Source organism: Poromitra crassiceps, assembly GCF_964638095.1.
Source record: "Poromitra crassiceps genome assembly, chromosome: 2".
Classification (NCBI taxonomy): Eukaryota; Metazoa; Chordata; class Actinopteri; order Beryciformes; family Melamphaidae; genus Poromitra; species Poromitra crassiceps.
The window spans coordinates 22,821,501-22,844,097 of NC_139624.1; the positions used below are offsets into that span (position 1 = coordinate 22,821,501).

Genomic DNA, 22,597 nt, shown 5'->3' on the forward strand with positions numbered 1-22,597 from the left:
GCATGCGCAACACAACCGGAGCTAATGATGAAGCCAAAAATAATAAGGCAAGAAAACGCACTTCCGGTAGAATGTCTCTACCTTCAAAATAAAACACACTAACAGTCATTGCATGCCTTCAAAATACAAGCTATGAATCTGCGCCAAGCTGGTGAAGTCAGCATAAAACCGGTAGTGTGGTGGTTTTCCCTTCAAAATACTATAAAAAAAAATCACGTCTGCTGCGCACAAGAACAATAATTGTATACAATATTTAGTGGAATCATTGTAATATGGAGTGAAATTAAAATTAACACCCCGGTATCAGCCACACAAGAGCAGGAAGAGTCGAGTGCGCGCGCGCGCGCACACACACACACACACACACACACACACACACACACACACACACACACACACACACACACACACGCACACACGCACACACGCACACACGCACACACGCACACACGCACACACTGCGTGCGAGGCTTTTATTTTGAAAAATAGTATCCAGAAAATGATTCTTGCCTCGCCGGCTTGACACCAGTTAGGACATTGGGAGAGTGGGCTGTAGTTGATAAACCTAGACGGTCTGGGGCAGATTGGCTCTCTCTCTCTCTGGCTGCTCACGGACCGACCATGGCCTCAGTGTCGGACCCCTGCTCGTTCTCCTCCTTCACCAAGTGCGTGACGAAGCACCTGAACCTCAGCTACCATGTGGACTTTGACAGGCACGTTCTCAAAGCCAAGGTGGCGCTCACCGTGGAAGCCCTGGAGGATCATTTCTCCTCTCTGGTAACACTGCGTTCACCGTTAACATCATTAGCCCGCAAGCTATAGGCTCACCACCTCTCATATTAAACACATCATCTGCTTGACAGCTGAGAAACTACCTGCCTGTAGTTATAGACACTGAAATGATAACCTAAGTAGACCTGCGGCTGCGGCGGCGTGCTATTATAGAAGATATAATGGAATGGCAAGGAAGTCAATCTGGTTTCATCATCCAGAGCTGGCTTTCACTAGTTCAAGTTTAACACAATTTCCGTTTAGTTCCGCTTTCTCTTGTATAGAATGAATGAAGGTCTTGCAAAACACTCAGAAATCTGGCACTTTAACGTTGCATTGCTTAACAAAAGTAGGGGAGACCAGGGACAATTGTACCATGTTTTGGTTTTGATGTAATTACCGTACCCAAAACCCCCTTGAACTATTGGATACGATTTTTATGTAGGTAACATGCAATGTTTTTACAAGCAGTTAGTCTGAATATTGATTGAAACACACTAGAAGAAAAATGTTACTTCTGCCCCAATGTGATTGTACCAGCATATGAGGGCAATTCTAACGACACATAATACCTTCATATAAAATACTAAGGACCACAATAAACTCCTAAGAATATACAATTTAATATCCATTGGACAATTAATTCTGATTGGTGCAATTTGAGATGTTACAATTGCCCCCCCCCCCCCCTTGTTATAGTTGCCCACATCTTCTAGAACAGAGTTTAAGGGTTTTACTCAATTGGTATAGAGCCAGTCTTCAAATCGGCATACATTCAATACACCAAGCACACGCCACTATTTTCAGTTTTCACAAAAAAAAAAATATGGATTCACTTATTTCCACACTCCTCTTCCACCAAATAAATCGCAGATGGTGGTAGCGAGCAGTGTATTATCACTATACTAAAAGTTATGATTTTATTCAAATACGTGCTGATTTATGTATCACTTGCATGCTGCATTTCCCATTGAATCCTTGTCATTCATTCAGTAAAGTGTCTTGATGTTGCATGAGGTATATATAGCCTATAGCCTATGTATTAAGCAGGGAAATATTAAACTACCACATTTTTAATCGGACTTTGGCGTGACAGTTTCTCCATACAAGCGAGATCAGAACGTATCTGGGCCAAGTCGTCTTGGACTTTGACTGCCAGCTGAGCTGTGTGGACTTTAGATCAGAGTTTGACAGTGTTTCTGTAGGTTTGGAGCAGGTGCACAGCAGCTTCTGAATGACGGCCCCATGCAACAACAAACAGAGTTAATGTAATCACAGTGAATTCTCACAACTCTCATTTCTTCCGCATTGTTCTTTCCACACACAGTTTGTGCCTCAGCTTGCCAATGTTACTTCCTCTTCTGCTCCCCTCCCTCCTGCAGACCTTAGACACCAGAGATCTGAAGATCTTCAACGTGACGGCCAATGGACAGGAGGCCAAGTTTGCCTTGGGAACCAAGCACAGCTTCATGGGGACCCCCCTGGAGATCACCCTGCCCTTTGACCTCTCCAGGTGACCCCTGAAAGGGGAGCGTCTATCTCTATGAATGTTGCCTACATACCCAGAAAACCATGCGGCCAGAAGAAGGCAGAGCTGCCGCTGGAACAGACAATCGCCCCACCTGCAACTTCAGCTGAACGTTTTTCATTGAATCATGACCATACCCATACCCTAACCTTAACCACATTGTTTTTTACTTGCCTAACCCTAACCGTAACAAGTTACCAACATCCTTAAAACAAAAATAAAAATGCAATGAAATATGTTTGAAGAGTTTTATCGCGTTTGTCTGCTCCGACTGGAGCTCGGCCTTCTTCGTGCCGTCAGATATTCTCGGTATGTAGGCCACATTCGTAAGGAAATAGATGGTCCCAAAATGAGAGATTTGTTTTGTCTGCCTCCCCTAGTGGCTGTGGCTGTCCTGTGCAGGATGTAATGCATGTGTGGTGTCTCTTTCCTAACCCCTACCAGAGGACAGCATGTGATCGTGGAGTTAAGCTATGAAACTGCCCCCACGGCGTCCGCCTTGCAGTGGCTCACCCCCGAACAGACTGCAGGGAAGAGCCACCCCTACCTCTTCAGCCAGTGCCAGGTATTTGATTTCATACCTGATGCGTGCCCCACTGTGCCTCAGGCAAACACCATAGAACGTGTCTAAACAGTTTGGCATCACGAAGGTCTGTGCTTCAGTCTATCCCACTGGTTCTCAACGTGGGGTCTGGGGCCCACCAAGGGTCCTCGAGTGGGGTCCCCAGCAATTTGATGAATTGTTAAACTTCACACTTATTTCATTTAAAAGACGTTATCACAATTAGAGCATGTAGATGATACAATATATTGCCCACAAAATATTGTGATACTATGCTGTATCGATTTCCCCCCACACCCCTATTACCTCACCTCATTACCTCACCTCCTGTACATTCCAGCAGCAGGCATCTACTGCCTAAGATCCAGTGATCTCATGCTTACCATCCCAACAGTTTGCACTGTCTTTGGCCATCATTCCCGTTTGTTTCTCCACAGCAAACGACTGGAACACACCTAAACTCACAGCTCTCACATCACTTCACATCTTCTAAGTAAATCTGAAACAGGTCGTAGTTGACTGCTCCACCTGCTGACCAGTCCTCTCCCCTCTCTCCTGTTAGAATCCCATAAAGCAGGGGTGGGCAACATTTTTTTTCCAGAGGGCCATACTGACATACATAAAGTAAGCGAAGGGCCACACATTGGACATCATACCTGCCAACACTCCTGATTTCTGCGGGAATCTCCCTATTTTTAACCCTCTCTCCCGCTGTGATTGGTAATTTCTCCTGTTAATCCCCCTGCTTAGTTTGGACATTCACTGTGAAGACACACCGCTTAGTTTGGCTTCACTGTGAAGACAAGACACGCTGCTTAGTTTGGACATTCACTGTGAAGACAAGACACGCTGCTTAGTTTGGACATTCACTGTGAAGACACACTGCTTAGTTTGGACATTCACTGTGAAGACACACTGCTTAGTTTGGACATTCACTGTGAAGACACACTGCTTAGTTTGGACATTCACTGTGAAGACACACTGCTTAGTTTGGACATTCACTGTGAAGACACACTGCTTAGTTTGGCTTCACTGTGAAGACACACTGCTTAGTTTGGACATTCACTGTGAAGACACACTGCTTAGTTTGGACATTCACTGTGAAGACACACTGCTTAGTTTGGACATTCACTGTGAAGACACACTGCTTAGTTTGGCTTCACTGTGAAGACACACTGCTTAGTTTGGCTTCACCGTGAAGACACACTGCTTAGTTTGGACATTCATCGTGAAGACACACTGCTTAGTTTGGCTTCACCGTGCAAACACACTGCTTAGTTTGGACATTCACCGTCAAGACACAGTGTTTCCCCTACCATTCTACAGGCCTGGCGGCCCGCCAGGCCAACGACACCCCCGCCAGGCCAGAAGAAAATTGCAAAAATTGCAAAAAAAAAAAAAAAAAAAATCCTGCTCTCCCCAAAATTTCACTAAACCTTTATGGCATATTATTACAATACAACAATATTGGTGTTGACAGTGTTGACAATAATAGAAGATGCCAAATCATTCAAAACAATAAGCATTTTGCTTTTAGGAGCATCGTGCCAAAACGTGTCGACGTGTGTCGTTGCCTGGGAAAGGCACCACATAATGCATCCCATAATAGTATGATGATACTTGGGATGCCATTGCGAACAGGTTAGCTAACAGTTTAGTGTCGCCAGCGAGGGCCCCCACCTTTGCGGTCGGGGTACATTTCAAAATCCCTCCAGGCCTGAAAAATCTTCTAGGAGAAACACTGCACACTGCATAGTTTGGACATTCGTTGCACCACTTGTCGGGTTTCTGCAACTTTCCAGTTCCGCTTCCCCAAAACCATTTTTTTCTCCTCTCACCCCGCCCTCCTTTTTCAGTCTTTGTGTGTCCGAAGGAGGTGCAGTCGTGAGCTGATATAAGCCCTGTAAAATACCTTGATCTTTGCTTGTCCTTCTTATTAATGGCCCCCTTATGCCAGTACTTGCTTTATCTTAGTGGTGATTGTGTTAATATTCCTGTATGACCCCATCCAGGCTAACCACTGCAGGAGCATGGTCCCCTGTCAGGACAGCCCCTCTGTGAAGCACACCTACTATGCTCAGGTGACACACGAGCACACACCACACACACACACACACACACACACACACACACACACACACACACACACACACACTCTCTTTCTCTGTGCTTCCCTAGAAGAATCCCAGCCTGGTCACCAGAATAACATGTTGGCACCGTACATTTCTGCAATCCATGGTTATGTAAAATATCACGTTTCTGAACCAAAAAATACATTGAATATCACATTTCTACATACAGTACTAGTCGAACATTTGGATACACTTTCTCATTTAAATGAATGGGAAGGTGTGTTCAAACTTTTGACTGGTACCTTACGTGTGTATGAACGTTAATATACACGTCATAGAGTCTGCTGGTGAAATAGCGCGGTGGCCAGTAAGGGTGTGGCGGTCGGGGTGGATGGAGGGCGTAAACACTTTGACACCGTGTTCGATCCCCAGGGTTTCCAAAGTCTACATTTCAACTGTAAGTCACATTTAACATGTTTGTTATTGAAGCCAACCCAAAACATAACCCTAACCTTAACCACGTTGTTTTACCTGCCTAACAAAGTTGTTTTAGTTGCCTAAACATAACCAGAGTTGATAGATTGATTGCATTTATTTGACAAATTAAAAAATACAATACACCAACAAGCATACAGTGTAAAATAATTCATCAGGATATCACAATAAAATCGCTAAACCTATTTCCATTGTGGTCCTGAGTTGGTGTTAAAATACATTTTTATTTGTGTTTAAAGGCAGTGATGTTTTCAAATTAACCACTGTTTTGTTTCAAATTTACATTGAGATCGTAGGTTTGCAGAAACGTAAAATACTATGTTATAGAAACGTAAAATACTATGTTTTAGAAACGTAAAATACTATGTTTTAGAAACGTAAAAGCCAGACGTTTTGTTTCAAATTTACGTTGGGATTATACGTACAACGCTGACATTTCATTCTGACGATTGTGTTGAAGAAGCCAGACTCCTCCAGCTTCTCCTCCAGTGGTGTGACTGTACTGTGGTGTGACTATACTGTGTGTTTGACTGTACTGTGTGTTTGACTGTACTGTGTGTGTGTGACTGTACTGTGTGTGTGACTGTACTGTGTGTTTGACTGTACTGTGTGTTTGACTGTACTGTGGTGTGACTGTACTGTGTGTTTGACTGTACTGTGGTGTGTGACTGTACTGTGTGTTTGACTGTACTGTGTGTGTGACTGTACTGTGTGTGTGACTGTAGTGTGTTTGACTGTACTGTGTGTTTGACTGTACTGTGTGTTTGACTGTACTGTGGTGTGTGACTGTACTGTGTGTTTGACTGTACTGTGTGTTTGACTGTACTGTGTGTTTGACTGTACTGTGTGTTTGACTGTACTGTGGTGTGACTGTACTGTGTGTTTGACTGTACTGTGGTGTGTGACTGTACTGTGTGTGTGACTGTACTGTGTGTTTGACTGTACTGTGTGTGTGACTGTACTGTGGTGTGACTGTACTGTGGTGTGACTGTACTGTGTGTTTGACTGTACTGTGTGTGTGACTGTACTGTGTGCCTGGCTTCAGGTCTCCGTTCCCAAGGAACTGGTGGCGGTGATGAGCGCCATCCGTGACGGCCAGGAGCCCGACCCGCAGGACAGCAGCCGCATCATCTACCGCTTCAGACAGCCGGTCAGTCCCTGGACTGCAATAATCCCACTATTGACCTTATTCTAAATAAGACAATATTTCTATTCAGGTGTTCACATGAGTTGCTTATAGAATATTCCATTCATATTCTCCTTTTCATGCTACACAGCAGAGTCCCATTAATGAGTGAAGATGCACACCCACACGATGTCCCAACGTCCTATTTTCAGCTTAATTTATGTTCTACTAGTCACGCAAAACAGACATTTCCGGAGATTATGCAGTATGGAGCTAGAACAAGCCACACGACTGCCTGGAACAGAGGCCGTAGGGTGCATGTGGTAACCATGCATTTCCCTCCTGTAAATAGCTTATTCTCTGCTACTCAGCGGCTCATGTCGTTATTATATCATAGAGACAATGAGAAAATGAACACTGTATTTCCCTTGCTGCAGCGTGTTCACCCTGTCTCTGTCTGGTAAGGTCCACCATCACTCTGTGTGATATGACTGTTCAAAGTACAGCAGCCAAAGACAAACTTGCTGATATGCAGTAATGCATTTATTGTAGTTATTAAGAGTCAGCAGTTCTTTCTGCCTTCTTCAATATCCCATATCCCAACCATTTGAACATTTAATAGCTAGACTGTCTAGACCAGAGGTCCCCAAATTCTTTCATAGGGCCAAAATTAATCTGGATGGATGGCCATGTGCCAAAAATAAATGTTGATGTTATGTGAAATTACATTAAATTATATTGTTTTATAGACAATTTATATTCTAAAACTAAAATAGGCCTTCTGGTTTCATATGGTAAAAGTATAATCAAGCTAGCTTTAAAAATGACCTCTGAAAGACAGATATCTGCATCAATATCCTTATTCCACCATTTCACGATATTCATATTTTACCCTTCTTAAAGTACTACAGCCCATAAAAAAAAACTTTAAAGAGAAATAATTGTTTTAATATAAAAAATAAAATAAAAAGATTACCATGAATTGCTTAATTATGATTGACAGTTTGCCTAACCTGTTGAAAAATGCTACCTTATCTGTAAAAGGGAGACTTGTGGAGAACTGATTTTGATATCTTGTGGTGGTGAGCTGTCAAAAGACCCCCTTTCAAAATGTTTTTTCCCTCGCCAAAATGTAGCCTAACTTGGAGCGTTATTCAGCCCCCTTCCCGACAGCTGAAGCTAGCATGACATGGTTGGTACAAATGGAGGCCTGAGGTCATCAGAAACTTCACTCTGGCTTTAAAACTAAACCTGCTACAGCCTCTGAAAGACGGGAGCACAGCTGGAGAAAGGGATAAAAAATAGAGACTCCCGCGAAAATTGGGAGTTTTGGCAGGTATGCGTTAGTCTCTAGAGAGATAAGACGGAGCCCCCTCCGCTCTAAAAAAGATACCCCGCGCCCTTTTTTTTTTTTTTTTTTTTTACGTATTATATACCTGGGTGGCCGTTAATATACCTGGGCGCCCAAGTAAAGTCTATGACGTTGTTGATATCTGTAATGTTAATTCCAGATATTCAAACTGAGCTAATAAATGTTACAACGACTGGCCATATGTGTTAAACAGGGATAAAAATAAACACTTTAATGCCACTGACCTTTGACTCCTCCCCAGGTGCCCATGCCCTCTTACCTTATTGCCATCGTAGTGGGAGCACTGGAGAGCAGGTACAAACACACACACACACACACACGCACACGCACACACACACACACACACACACACACACTCACTCTATTAACACACTCCCAATTAATTTATTCTCAAATGTTCATTGATCTTTTTTCCGCCCCTCTTCATTGACCAGAGAGATCGGGCCGAGGTCTCGCGTCTGGTCTGAGAAGGAGTATGTGGACAAGGCAGCTTTTGAGTTCTCTGAGGTGAGTCTACTCCAGGGCTTTTCAAACTTTTTGTGCTCAAGGCACACCAAAGGGCAAACCCAAAATTTCAAGGCACACCTGTATTCATATCCATGCAAAATAGTTTGTCAATGCTTTTTATTTACAAATGTATGGTATTTACTTACTGAATAATTAAAGAATTCATTTGAAACTTTGTAAAATTACATCAAAGTAGCAACCAGGGTAGGAAATTAGCTTTTATTTTAACAAGGGCTTTTTTGCCCTTGTTAAATACATTTCAGGGGCATTTTGGATAATTTCCAGGGCAATTTCATCAAACTAGAAGAGGAAATGAGTTCACGAGTTGACGATTCAGTCTGAATATCAGCTATCTACCGCAGCACAGCCTGCTATTGGTCCATGATCGGCGAGCTGCGCGATACACTGGATAGGTGACCTGTCAATCATGCCCCAAAACATAGTCTGCTTTCTCATCTATTTTACTCTAATTGTGACCATAATTGACAAAATGAACATCAGGCTGTATTGAAGAAGACTTGAAACTAGGGATTGAGACATCAACTCATGAGGAAAGTGTTTACTGAGGTCATAGATCAAGTGAGAAGTAGGGTCATTTTCCCAATTGGACTTCTTTTTGCAGCCAGTCGCCCCCTGCAGGCCATTTGAAAGTTTAAGTAGGGCCATATGAAATCCGTTTTATTTATTTTTCAGTTCCATATCATCTTCGGGAACGGAGCTACGAGCTAACCCCTTGGGTCTGAATAATATGCCTTTGTGAAAGCTGATGCCAATGTTTTTGCCTTGAAGCTGTCAATACTGTAGCTGATGTTTTTGGGCCAATATTCAATATGTTCAATGTGACCATTTTCATGCCAGTGATTGAGCATAGACCACGGAACTGTCAAACTCACTGACCCTAGTTGAAATGAACACTTGACTCCATGTGTGGTGGCTTGTACTTGTCATTGTGTGTAAGCTGTGTGTTTGTACTTGTCATTGTGTGTAAGCTGTGTGTTTGCGCTCACAGACAGAGACCATGTTGAAGACAGCAGAGGATGTGTGTAAGCTGTGTGTTTGCGCTCACAGACAGAGACCATGCTGAAGACAGCAGAGGATGTGTGTAAGCTGTGTGTTTGCGCTCACAGACAGAGGCCATGCTGAAGACAGCAGAGGATGTGTGTAAGCTGTGTGTTTGCACTCACAGACAGAGACCATGCTGAAGACAGCAGAGGATGTGTGTAAGCTGTGTGTTTGCACTCACAGACAGAGACCATGCTGAAGACAGCAGAGGATGTGTGTAAGCTGTGTGTTTGCACTCACAGACAGAGACCATGCTGAAGACAGCAGAGGATGTGTGTAAGCTGTGTGTTTGCGCTCACAGACAGAGACCATGCTGAAGACAGCAGAGGAGCTGGCTGGGCCGTACGTGTGGGGCCAGTACGACATCCTGGTGCTGCCGCCCTCCTTCCCCTACGGAGGCATGGAGAACCCCTGCCTCACCTTCGCCACCCCCACCCTGCTGGTAAGGGACTCGAACACACACCCCTCTGTACCCGAGCGGGCATTATCCAACTGTCACAATTAGCGCTGAGCGATAAAACAATAGCAATAGATATATTCAATACAATATCTTTATGTCCCTTGCTAATGGAGCGTCCTACGAGTGACACTCAAACAGCCAATCATTTAACAGACAAATCCTAAAGTTCCCACCTGGACGTTTGTTTAGTCTCCGCCTCCCACTTTGAGTGCACGGGGAGAGAGCAGCTTATGGCCCAGCTCCTTTAAAACTGGGAAATGGGAATGTGACGGTTCAAAGGTCATGAGCGCTGACGGTGACGTCACCAGTTCTCGTATTTTCTCTGCCGAACTCGGAGGAGCCTCAGCAGCCCCAACCTCAAAAATCCAAGATGGCTGCTCCGTGCATCAACAGTTAAAATCGTAGTAAATGCTGTTTATTAGCACTTCTGTCTTTTTTGTGTCTCATTAAATCAGCTGTACACACAGCACTGCGTCTTACAAAAAATCCGGCTCCGTCAGCTCACCCTTTACACACCCTGAAGGTTTCAGCCCGATCTCATGTAAAACGGCATAGCTGTGGCGGAACACAGTGTATTGTAGAAAATCCTCCATGTTAGGCTTGTTGAGTGTTTACTGTTTTTCTGCAGCTGCATTAGTCAAAGCAGAGAGTTGCATTATAACAGTGGTATATTCAGAAATACCAGACCTCAGAATGCATTCATTGGCCAATTAAAATGGAGTATTCAGCATAGCTGTGGAATGATAAGGCGTGTATACTGTGTACTGTATATCATCACCACCAAAGCACCGTGAGAAGACTGTACAGAATCTGTACTTGCTTAACGTCTTTGTCGTCTCCTCATCTTGCAGGCAGGAGATCGCTCCCTGTCAAACGTAAGTAGCTGAAACACCTTTCCTGTGTTTTGATGACGGCATGGTGTTCATGTGTTCATATTCATTGGTTCATGTGCTCTGCATCCTTGCAGGTCATCGCCCATGAGATCTCCCACAGCTGGACCGGTAACCTGGTGACCAACAAGACCTGGGAGCACTTCTGGTGAGCCACACTGACTGATGTTCAGGCATTTTCCCTTCTATCTGTGTCACAATGTAGTTCTTTACAATAGTGACTTTTGATGTGTGGTCAACAGGTTGAACGAGGGTCACACAGTCTACCTGGAGAGGATGATTGGCAGGTCTATGGAGAGCGAGCAGTTCAGGCAGTTTAAAGCCATGGGAGGTTGGAAAGACCTGCAGGAATCGGTGAGAACATGCATTCATCCACTCATTTTGACCTACAATTAATCTCATTACTGTCATTGAGTCGTTTTTTTGTGTAATCTTACTTTGACTTTTAATAGGTTTACTCTTTATTTTAAATGACACTAGCGGAATAGCCGTTGCTGTGTGACTGGCCATTTAGTCAGGCCTCGCTCACAGAGTTGGCATGCAGCCTCATCCCTCTCTCTCCCCAGAGCGTTTTCATAGTCCACTTCACTGGCTGATTGTAACTCCGCTCAGGTGTCCTCCACGCAGGTGTCTTTCATCAGTAGCTAACGAATGGAGCTCTCCATGGTACTGAACCTTTGTTCCTTCATTTTGGCCACTAATTATCATTTTTTGCCCAATTTAGTCAGCCCTAATTACCTAATTCAAGAATCCAACTCCGTTAGGTCACCCACACATGAGGTACTCTTTACACTTCCTGAAAGATTCAGCGCAATCGCACGTAAAATGGCATAGCTGTGGCCGAACACAATTTATGCTCACACACACACACACACACACACACACACAGACTTCGCATTCTTACTATAGGATTATAGGATTATTATAGGATTCAAATTGACAATAAAATACAATATGGCCTACAGCAAAGAGGTGGATGCTGGTGCAGTGGTGCCAAAACAACCACCTCTCCCTGAACGTTTCTAAAGCCCCTTTTATTATTATATGTTTTTCCCCCATTTTCTGCCCAATTGTACTTGGCCAATTTTCCCCCAGATCCGATTTGTAATATTGACTAAGTGCAATCAAAACCTGATGCATAAAAATATATGCCATCTCGCACCTTTCATTTCATCGTAGCACCTTGCACTGCCATTGCTAGTGTTCTTCATTGTTGTTTTCTCTTTTCAAATGTCTATGATTATTGCTCTTGTGTGGTTCTGCTCTCTTATGCTATGTTTCATATTTATCACGTGTTTCTTTTTGCCTTCTTATGCACTGCAGAGCCTCCTGACCTAAGAATTTCACACAAGTGTACTTGTGCAACCGGAGTGACAATAAACATCTTAATTGAATTTCTTGAATTTTGAATCTTGAATTTAAAAAATCGTATAGATTTCAGCAAAACAAAAACCTCCTCACCCGTCCGCTTCTGTCCCGCGTGTCACCCAGGTGAACACCTTTGGGGCCAACAACGTCCTGACCAACCTGGTCCCCAGCCTGCAGGAGGTGGACCCAGATGACGCCTTCTCCTCGGTGCCCTACGAGAAGGGCTTTGCTCTGCTCTACCACCTGGAGGAGCTCATGGGCGGTCCAGGTGAGCTCACACACATGTTGAAATTCAGCCGCAGACAGCAATGAGCATGACAAAGCATTCAACTCTGAGCACATTGAATGCTGAGCCGCTGTCGTCTTGTAATATGGTTGACTCTTGCAGAGGTGTTCATGGGTTTCGTCAAGTCCTACATCCAGCTGTTTGCCTACAGCAGCGTCACCACAGAGGAGTGGAAGAACTACCTGTTCACCTACTTCAAAGACAAGGTTACCAACATGTCACTTCACTCAAATACCAGGCTTGAAAGGGGACATATTCGTCATATTCGCACAGACAGGACTGGTCTTACATCCATTTTTAATAATTGCAGACATCATCTGTGATTTCAATCCCAAAGTGATGCCGTGTCTGTCATTTGTAAAGTAAAAATGTACGCACAAATGACATACCATACTTTGAAGACAGAGGTCCCTGATAATACTACTAAGCCAATGCAATTTGTTTTGGGCTTCTTCTTTTTTTCTTTCTAGTTGTTTGTTTTTATATCTCTGGAACGCCTCATCGGAATGTCCTTGAATTTGCCTCAAACGTCCACTTGGACTCAAGGATGAACTGATTACATTTTGGTGGTCAAATGTCAAAGTTTAAGGTCACTGTGACCTCAGGACCGCTCGTTTCATGCTCGTTAACGCGATATCCCTGGAACACCTTGACGGAATTTCATCAAATTTGCCTCAAACGTCCACTTGGACTCCAGGAAGAACTGATTACATTTTGGTGGTAAAACTTCAAAGTTCAAGGTCACTGTGAGCTCATGAACACCATTTTCTAGCTTGTTAGCGCGTTGTCTCAGGAACGCCTTGGCGGAGTTTCGCCACATTTGGCTCAAACGTCTGATGGAACTGATTACATTTTGGTGGTCAAAGGTCAAAGATCGGGGGGTACGGTGGTGCAGTGGTAAGCGCTGTCGCCTCACAGCTCGAAGGTCCTGGGTTCGATTCCCACCTGGGACGCTGTGAACGCTCAAGGAATGCGTGCCCGTACGCATGTCCTCGAGTGCCCACCGCCCGGGTGGGGTCGTCAAAAGGACCTTTCCGTGTGGAGTTTGCATGTTCTCCCCGTGCCTCCCGGGGGTTTCCTTCATATAGGAACCCCTTCACCAAAACATGCAATATCCTGGTTGCTAATGTGGTTCCTCCTCTGGTCGTTAAGGGCGCCTGTTCGGAGGGAGGAAAAGTGGTTGGAATAGCGTGAACCTCCCACGTGCTACTGTATGTCCTACCGGTGAAGCTTCCCCTGTCAGGTGAAAAGAAGCGGCTGGCTAACTGCCCATGTCTCGGAGGAAGCATGGAGCCAGTTTCGGCTCTCCCCAGATCAGCAGAGGGTGGGGGGGGGGGGGAATTAAAAAAAGAAGAAGAAAAAGTCAAAGATCAAGGTCACTGACCTTACAAACGCCATTTTCAAGCTCGGTAACGCCACATACCTCCGTAACGCCTTGACGGAATTTCTTCACATTTTGCTCAAACGTCAAAGTCTGCACAGACGTGGATGTCGACTGCTCACTTGTTGGTGGAGGCATATAAGCGCGGTGCGGTCGTTCTACTTGTTTTTTTCTTTTCCCCTTCTAATATCTTCTTCCTGACATGAAAAGTGGAGTAATCGATAGAGGAAGGTTTTGAAATCTTCCATGACTTGCTTCGTTAAATCAGGACAATACTGGGTACGTTTATGAACACCGCTCTGTGTGTGTGTTGTCTGTTCCAGGTGGATATTCTCAACAAAGTGGACTGGAATGCGTGGATGCACACGCCCGGGATGCCTCCTGTCAAACCACAGTGAGTGAACCAGATCACATCCAGATCCACGTCCCACATTTGACCCCTGTCTGCTCTCTGTCTAATTGTTGGATTCTTGTGATTTTGCACCAATCCTGTCCTAGATATGACACCACCATGGCAGATGCCTGCATCGCCCTGTGCCAGAGATGGGTGAAGGTAAGGCCAAGTAACCGATCGTGCTATAGAGTGCCAAAGTCATGCCCTCTTCCAGTTTGGGCATACGCACCAAGGGATTTTATCTGACATTAATTTTCCATATATGTCCATCTCGTAAAATTCTTATAAAAATATTTTTGCTTGGTCAAGACAAGCGATTCAGCTATATTTAGAATCAGAAGAGACCTATGTGTGCCGGCCATTTTTAGACACATAATAGATTAAAATACTCAACTCATAACTTTTGATTTGAGAGAGCTATCTCAGTCATTCAAAAAGTGATGTAGGGGAGAGTTTCTAATCTATGGAAATATGAAAAAATTTAAATGTCACATTTTCACCGTGTGAAGGGTTTTTTGAAGGCCACCACACCTAACATTTCACTCTTCTTTTTTTCTCAATCCAAGTGGAATGTTATATGGTCTCTCCTGATTCTAAATATAGCTGAATCGCTTGGTTTGATCAAGTGAAACTATTTGTATAAGCGTCTAATGAAATGTTTTCTGGCAAATGAATGGTGGATGAAATCCATTGGTGCATATGCCAAAACCGGAAGAGGGCGTGACCTTGGCACTCTATTACCTCCATTTTGTCAAGTAGTGTTGTCACCTCTCTGAACTTCTTCTCCCCTCTCCCTTCAGGCCACAGAGGGGGATCTGGGGGGTTTCAAAGAGTCAGATGTGAAAACTCTCTCCTCGCACCAGCTCATTGAGTTCCTGTCACTCCTTCTCCAGGAGGTAAAGCACATGATTTACAGGTCACCACAGTAATGAAACCGTTAGTTATGCTAATGCTAGTCGCCTACTTTAGTGTACTAGACTCTAGTTTGCCCGGTACCGGTCCGCGGCCCGGTGGTTGGGAGTTAGACCCCCACTGGACTGGAACACAGTGGTTTCCAAAGCCTCCGGGACACACTTGTTCTTCTTCTGTGGTGTTTTGTGGCAGTTGGCATCCTTTGTTGCATACCGCCTCCTCCACTGCTTCCTGACATTCTGTCCCTGGTTTTCCCCCTAAATTCTCCAAGTCCGTCCCAGGTCCTTTCTGTGTGGAGTTTGCATGTTCTCCCCGTGTTTGTGTGGGTTTTCTCCGGGTGCTCCGGTTTCCTCCCACCATCAAAGACATGGATGTTAGGGTTAATACTCCTGTCAGTGCCCCTGACCAAGGCAATGGCAAAAAGAAGTGGAGTCGGCCCCCGGGCGCTGCCCACTGCTCCTAGTACTAGGAGGATTCCTAGTAGAGGATGGGGCAAATGCAGAGGATGAATTTCCCCATGGGGATAAATAAAGGATAACTTAACTTAAATCAGCCTTTGACTTTGATGATATCACTTATGTATAGAATTGGTGATGTCACCAATGATATCACTCGAGCATTCAATAATGATGTCATCAGTGAGTGATGTCGTCATCAGTGACGATTTCACCAGATGATGTCATCATTGCTCGAGTGACATCACATCGTTAGGTAAATAGGGCTATTAATCAGGCCTAAATACCTACCGTAATTAAAAAATCCAGGCTCCGTTAGGTCACCCGCAGGGGTGCTCTTTCTGAAAGATTCAGCCTGATCGCACGTAAAATGGCATCGCTGTGGCCAAACACAATTCTGCTCACTCACACACAGACAGACACTTCGCATTCTTATTGTAGGATGCTAAAGTGTTAGCATAGACTAGAGCACTGGGGCCAATGATCTACCGGGGACACATGCATGGATTTGGGGTCTATGTTTTCATCACTTGACAGACAGCTCAGTTGACCAATGGGACAATCTCCCAAACACTTGGTGTATTCCATCGTAAGCAGATGTTCAGATTGTGCTTATTCCCTCCAGGAGCCGCTGCCCTTGAGCCACGTGAAGAAGATGCAGGAGGTGTACGATCTCAACGCCTGTATGAACGCAGAGATCCGTTTCAGGTGCCATCAAGTTCTTTACACAAATGCATTTAGTATGAGCAGATAATAATGATCTGTTTCAGTAAACTGACTATACGTTTGTTAAATGAGAATAACTGAGACTTTAATAGCAAATCTTAAATCAATGGTTTGGCTCCGCCCCCCCCTGCAGGTGGCTGCGGTTGTGTGTGAGGTCCAAATGGGAGGATGCGGTTGCTTTGGCACTGAAGATGGCAACAGACCAAGGCAGGCTGAAATTCACAAGACCTCTCTTCAGGTATTTTGTGTGTGTGTGTGTGTTGCAAAAAAAAAAGTTTTAGGCCCAATCCAAATATCCTCCGGACTTCACCGCACATGCAGGCTTTGCGGCCGCATTCCCCGGAAGTCTGCAAGTGCTGAGGGCTCCAAAATCCACACTTCATCCAGTCCACCAGGGGGCCCTCAAGCAGACTTTCTGCAGACTCCCAGAGAGTCCGCTTGGGCTGCAGACTTCACCAGACTTCACTGATTTAATTTCCCACAATTAATTGCGGACGTTACATCGTTTTTCCACTTGCCAAACAAAAAGAAAAATAACTTATGAACGTGTAAAACATTGACTTTATTACAAACGTTACTTGAATCATGTAGGCCAGAAATAATATTCAACCACATCATGACACAGAATGTACTGTAGAAGTGCAGGCCAGTACTGCACATGGATCATTCTCCCTCTTTTGTTGTTCCTCTTGCAGAGAGGTGTATAGCTTTGACAAGTACAGCGAGGAGGCGGTGCGTGTGTTCCAAGGCCACCGTGGGGCCATGCACCCGGTGACAGCCGGCCTGGTGGCCAAAGCCCTGAAGGTGGATTCTAACCAGAGCACCAGTTTCTAGACCCGCTCCCACTCTGAAACCAGTATTCCTACGAGACACACCATCTGTATTAGTAGGGCCATATGATTTCCGCAATGCAGAAAAAACGGACGGAAAGTAGTCCTAATTATTGTAGTAACCTAAATGATTTCATAATTGTAAATTCGGCCTAGAGAAATTATTCTGTTTTCGATTGGGGTGTTTTGAGAGGGGGGTCAGTCTTGCGTGGGACCCTTATGTCACCTCACAACTTGGTTTTCACTTTGAGAAACATGTCGAAGAGGCTGTCTGAGAGAGCCAAGTCATTTAAAAAAATCAATCCTAAGCCCTAAATTAAAATTAAAATGGAATAAAAAAGGAATTTGGGAAAAAAATAAAACATTTCATATGGCCCTATATTAGTGCCACCAACCAATCAAAAGCACTTAGGTAGTCCTTTCCCATCTGTCTGTAGTGTGATCTTTCTCTCCTTTGCGTGAGGATGTATGAAGAGTATGACTCCTTTCATTTTTGGTTTGTCGCAAATGTATTTGTCTGTGTGGAAGTTTGCATCTCAGGGCGGAGAAGAGACCTCACCGTTTTATAATGAAATAAACCTTCTGTCTGAAGCACACTGTAATACGCTGATGTGTCACAGCTGTAGTCTTTACTAGAATAAAATAACACATTATCTCAACACATAGCCAAGAATGTCTCAGGTTGTTTGAACACATGCAATAAAAATCAGATTTTCCGATCATGTGTACCACAGCTTTGATCTTTTCACTGTTGTTTCATCAGATTTGTTCACTATTAATTCTGTCTGCATTTCATGTAAGATGTATATCTGATGTTGAGCCAAGTTGCGGGCAAATAATTAGATTTTTGGGGGATTTGGAAAATGCCTCTAAAGACCTGGGCCCAGTTGCACAAAGCACCTTAGGTTAAGATTTCTCTTAGAGTCAGAGTTAAGGTGTCCATAAAATAGAATCGGCTACACAACACACCCTTAAATCTTGTGCTTATGTTTTCCTTAAAAGGTTTAACCTTAAGGAGAAGATTTAATGGTGTGCACTCAGCCGATTCTATTTTATGGACAGCTTAACTCTGACTCTAAGGGAAATCTTAGCCTAATGTGCTTTGTGCAACTGGGCCCTGATCATTTTGAACTTACAGATGCAAGGAAAACACAAAAGCAGGGTTCCTAAGCAAGTATGGAATTTGATTTTAGTATTTCCCAGGTCTGGGAAAGTATGGAAAAGTTCCCAGACTATTTGTTTTTCTAAATAATAAAATTCTCAATTTAGAAAAAAAAAAAAAAAGATAATACAAGTGAAGTTTTATCATGGCATCAGAATGTAATATACAGTTGGATTTTAAAATCATTTAGTTACATAATAAACATCTAGCTGTATTCCCAACCCAACCCGGTCTCACTCCCGGGGTGTCAAAATATGCCGATTTGTCACGCCTCCTCGCCGTCATTATTGCCAAAGGACCTTCTGGAGGTGGCCTCGCGGTGACCCCCAGCTGTTCCAGACCTGGTTCGAATCCCCGACCCAAACCATAACCCTAATTTTGAAATAGAAATTGTGTAGGAACCCTGCAAAAGCAACCAGTATTCTGAATGTGACACACCATTACAAAATATATAAGCCTTTGTGGCCTAGATTAGAAACATCTACGGTAGTTTTATTTCATCTTCAGCTTCAACTTAAAATCATTGCAATCCAAAGTGTAAATCCATTTTTATCCTATTGGAAATAGCTCTTTACTGAAGACAACAAATTCTAAAACCCTTTTTGATAAATAACCAAAGAAACAAAATGAAAAACATTTATTATACATAAGTCAAAGGTATATTAATTAGAAGGCTTTTTGTCATACAGTACATTGAGTTACAGTGATAAACATCAGTGCATGATACTACTCACATTAGTCGGGATAAGCATAATGTTGCGTTCACACCAAGAGCGAAAATTTCGTTGCTCATTCGAGTTTGACTGCGTGAATTATTCACCAAAGTTATTTTAAAAAATCAACTCCCAACGAATGAGGTAAATATTCTGTCACTCAAGGGTGTAGTGGTAAATGCAGAGGTGGGTAAACTATCCAAGGTGAGTAGTTTACCCATCTTGTTTACCGTCATTGATTGATACAGTTGCTCTGAAAATAGGTGAGTAAACTCTCTGCCTCATTTCTGCATTTACCCTCCACTACGCCCCGGTCGCACCGTGAAATTTCGCTTCCTTCGCCACATTCACGCCGGCCGGGGTCTGCTCGCGTGGTTGCAATGACTTTGTATGTGATCTCACCACGCAAATTTGCAAAATCACGTTGGGTGTGAACACCCAAATCACGTTGGGTGTGAACACCCAATTGGAGTCAGTTCCAAAGGCCAAGCATGTGGGGGAACACCAGATTAGGAAGAGTCAGAAGTTTGGCGTCTATAAATGGGACAGCCGTGTCTCTAGTTAGATTCACGGAACGGCAAGTGGAGGATGAAACACACATGTAAGGCAAAGTATGGTGAGGCTTAGAGAGGAGAACCCATGTAGCCTATTGTGCAGTGTTTGGTGGACCTCAGACCCTCTAGGGGGGTCCGGGGGAGTGCTCCCCCGTAAAATTTTTTTAGTAGCCTACATTTTAAAGTTAAACTTGTTAAACTGGTGCACTTTGAAACCAAAATTAACAAATTAGATTATGGTGGGACAAATTAGAGACTGGTGGGCCATAGTCTAGGCCAGTGGTTCTCAAAACCCTTTCACATCAAGGACACCTAAAGGCAAATTAGACCACAGACCCCCATTTGATGGGATTTTGTCCCAGGGTACCCCATCTGATAAGACTTTTGCTTTTAAATGTTTTATTAAAGAAACTATGAAACCCGTGACCAAAATAGTCAATATCATTGTGTGACCCCCTGGAACCCCCTCAAGGACCGAGCCCACTTTGAGAACCACTGGTCTAGGTAATGAATGGGAAACACTGATTGTGGTTGTGTTGACAGCACTACAGCTGGGAGCAGCCTGGGCGGGTCAGGCCCAGTGGAGGGCCAGGCCCCGGGACAGCATGAGTGCCTCCAAGTCTTTATCCTCCTGGCGCTCCCTCACACGCTGCTCCTCCAGCAGGGACACCAGAGCATCTCTCTGCTCCACCACCTCCAGCATCTCTTCCAGGATCACGCGCTCCTCCCCAAGCTCCGACGCCCCCTTCAGGTGGTCTGCAGGCGGGCACAGACAGTGTTACGGGTACGGGAGTCGTTTTTACACCCGGGCAATGGTGGAAAGTAATTGAGTACATTTATTCAAGTACTGTACAAGCCCCTGGAAACCCAAATAACCTTCTATGTAATTTAGGATCTTCTCTTCTTTTTTTGTTTTATTAATTTAGGTCTTATAGTAAGCATCAAAAAGTATTAGAAATTAATTTCAATACAAATGCTAAACAATGTGATTTAAGTTTTTGCTTTCCTGATAATGGGTTTGAATTTGGCATGGCTGATGCTCCAGACTTATTACATCGTGAGTTATGTCATCAGTGATGTCACCAGATGATGTCATCATTGCTTGAGTGACATTACATCATTAGGTAATTAGGGCAATCATTAGGTCATTAGGGCAATTAATCAGCCCTAATTACCTAATTAAAAAATCTGGCTCTGTTAGGTCACGTGCAGGGGTGCTCTGTACACTTACTGAAAGATTCAGGCCAATCGCACGCAAAATGGCATAGCTGTGGCCGAACACAATTCTGCTCACACACACACACACACACACGTACTTCACATTCTTATTATAGGATTAGGTATATTTTGACCAGTAAAAATCATGATTGGTAGTGGTGAAGTGAGTTCGGGACACTGGCTTCCATGTTGTGAATGTACAGTAAGGTGAATGTACTGTACCGTCCACAGCCATCCTCTCCCTCAGCTCCTGCTGGAGACGACTCTGTCTGTCCTCCAGCTCCAGCTCTCGCGCGCTGACAAGCACAATTAACAGCAGCGTTAATATAATATAATTTAATTTAATATAATATAATATAATATAATATAATATAATATAATTATATTATATTATATAATTATTTATTTATTTATATATGATATTATATTATATAATTATATTATATAATATAATATTATTATATATATATATTATATATATATATATAATATATCTACATAATAAAGTTGAAGTTTGTGTAACGCTCGATTTCTAGGGTGAAAACTCTGGAGACGATGCGCCCATGTCACTGACTGATGATGTCACGGTTTGTGTCACAAAAATCACATTGTAACTGCTTGTGCTCGAGTGACATACTGATGATGTCACTGATGAGATGTCAAGTCTGCTGGAAAGCCATTATTAGAAGAAGAAGAAGAAGAAGAAGCATTGTCTCCAGAGTCTCCACCCTAGAAATCGAGTGCGCTACGTAATATAATATAATATAATATAATATAATATAATATAATATAATATAATATAATATATCTAGTCTGAACACCATCCAAACTGTCCAAAAGTATTCATATTGAAGAACCCCACGCACATCCTGGATTAGTTGGAAGGTCAGATACTCACAATATCATGAGCTCAGATTCGTAGCGCACCAGAGCGTTCTTCTGCTGCACCAGCTGGAACCACTGCTGCATCAGGGCGGGGTTATCCAGCTTACCCAGGCCTGGAGGGAGGGAGAGAGAGAGGGAGGGAGGGAGGGAGAGAGGGAGGGAGATGTGGGGGGAAATGAGTATAAAAAAATGGCCAAAATTCTTTCTCTATTTTTTTTACCTGCATGTAAACAAAAACACGAAAAACGACATGGCATTTCACATCTACTTTTCCTTGACCTTGTCTACTTTTAAAATAAACTAAAATAATTTCAGTTTCGTTTTTTTCTTCTCCAAAATGTCTAGTTTTTCTCTTTATTTCAGTTTACAACGCTTTAAACAATAGCTTTGTCTTAGTTTTAGTTCACTATAATAACCTTGACATGTTGTTATGGGATGGGATGAGTACATATAATATACCACTTTTCCATTGGCACGTTTGGCTGCACCATGCTAATTTGCGTTTCATTTAGCAATTTTAACGTGCCGAGCCGCGCCCGAATTGGACCTTCTCCGGAGTCGAGCCAAAGCGCGCCAGACCCAAACGGGCAGCGGTGACTTCTTGCCAATGCGGCCAACTCGTGATGACCCCCCTTCTCTGCGTCCAGATCTGTTTTGTAACTTCTAACTGAATCTCTGTGGTTTGAAGTTCAGTTTCTCGCCTGTATTTCGGTTTGTACTTTTAGATATCTGCTTTATTTTACCGTTTCCTGATGCTTTCAGCCTTATTGGAGTTGTTATGTTACTGCTGAGCTGATGGAAACATTTCCTCCTGCTGCTGCTTCACATTAAAAAGCTTTCCACTGGCAAACTAGCGGAAGGATTTTTA

The 22,597-nt window shown here is 43.6% G+C and overlaps 2 protein-coding genes across 2 annotated transcripts in view; one reads left to right on the forward strand and one right to left on the reverse strand.

The window, feature by feature from the left end:
• The first annotated feature begins 544 nt into the window (after positions 1–544).
• Positions 545–17,910, forward strand: lta4h (leukotriene A4 hydrolase). The gene is made up of 19 exons (XM_083657432.1): positions 545–777; positions 2,154–2,284; positions 2,744–2,864; positions 4,874–4,942; positions 6,474–6,578; positions 8,168–8,220; positions 8,361–8,433; positions 9,797–9,937; positions 10,807–10,830; positions 10,923–10,993; positions 11,088–11,199; positions 12,337–12,481; positions 12,602–12,705; positions 14,204–14,274; positions 14,379–14,433; positions 15,075–15,170; positions 16,267–16,349; positions 16,501–16,605; positions 17,063–17,910. Exons 1-19 carry the CDS (start codon positions 622–624, stop codon positions 17,199–17,201), a joined length of 1,854 nt encoding a protein of 617 aa, XP_083513558.1. The 5' UTR covers positions 545–621; the 3' UTR covers positions 17,202–17,910.
• Positions 17,911–20,197: 2,287 nt separating this feature from the next.
• The window catches only part of mical3b (microtubule associated monooxygenase, calponin and LIM domain containing 3b), a gene marked incomplete at both ends in the record, with an annotated part of 33,933 nt that continues 31,533 nt past the window's right edge, over positions 20,198–22,597 (reverse strand). Inside the window, 3 exons of the mRNA XM_083661583.1 lie at positions 20,198–20,382; positions 21,067–21,140; positions 21,743–21,842. Of these exons, the coding sequence (XP_083517709.1) occupies positions 20,198–20,382; positions 21,067–21,140; positions 21,743–21,842 (359 nt within the window). The remainder of the gene's footprint in view (positions 20,383–21,066; positions 21,141–21,742; positions 21,843–22,597) is intronic.

Excerpts from the sequence above, each read along its gene's own strand:
- lta4h (XM_083657432.1), top strand. The coding sequence starts at position 622 with ATGGCCTCAGTGTCGGACCCCTGCTCGTTCTCCTCCTTCACCAAGTGC. Across the intron at positions 2,865-4,873 it reads ACCTCTTCAGCCAGTGCCAG|GCTAACCACTGCAGGAGCAT; the intron begins GTATTTGATTTC and ends GACCCCATCCAG. Across the intron at positions 10,994-11,087 it reads AAGACCTGGGAGCACTTCTG|GTTGAACGAGGGTCACACAG; the intron begins GTGAGCCACACT and ends TGTGGTCAACAG.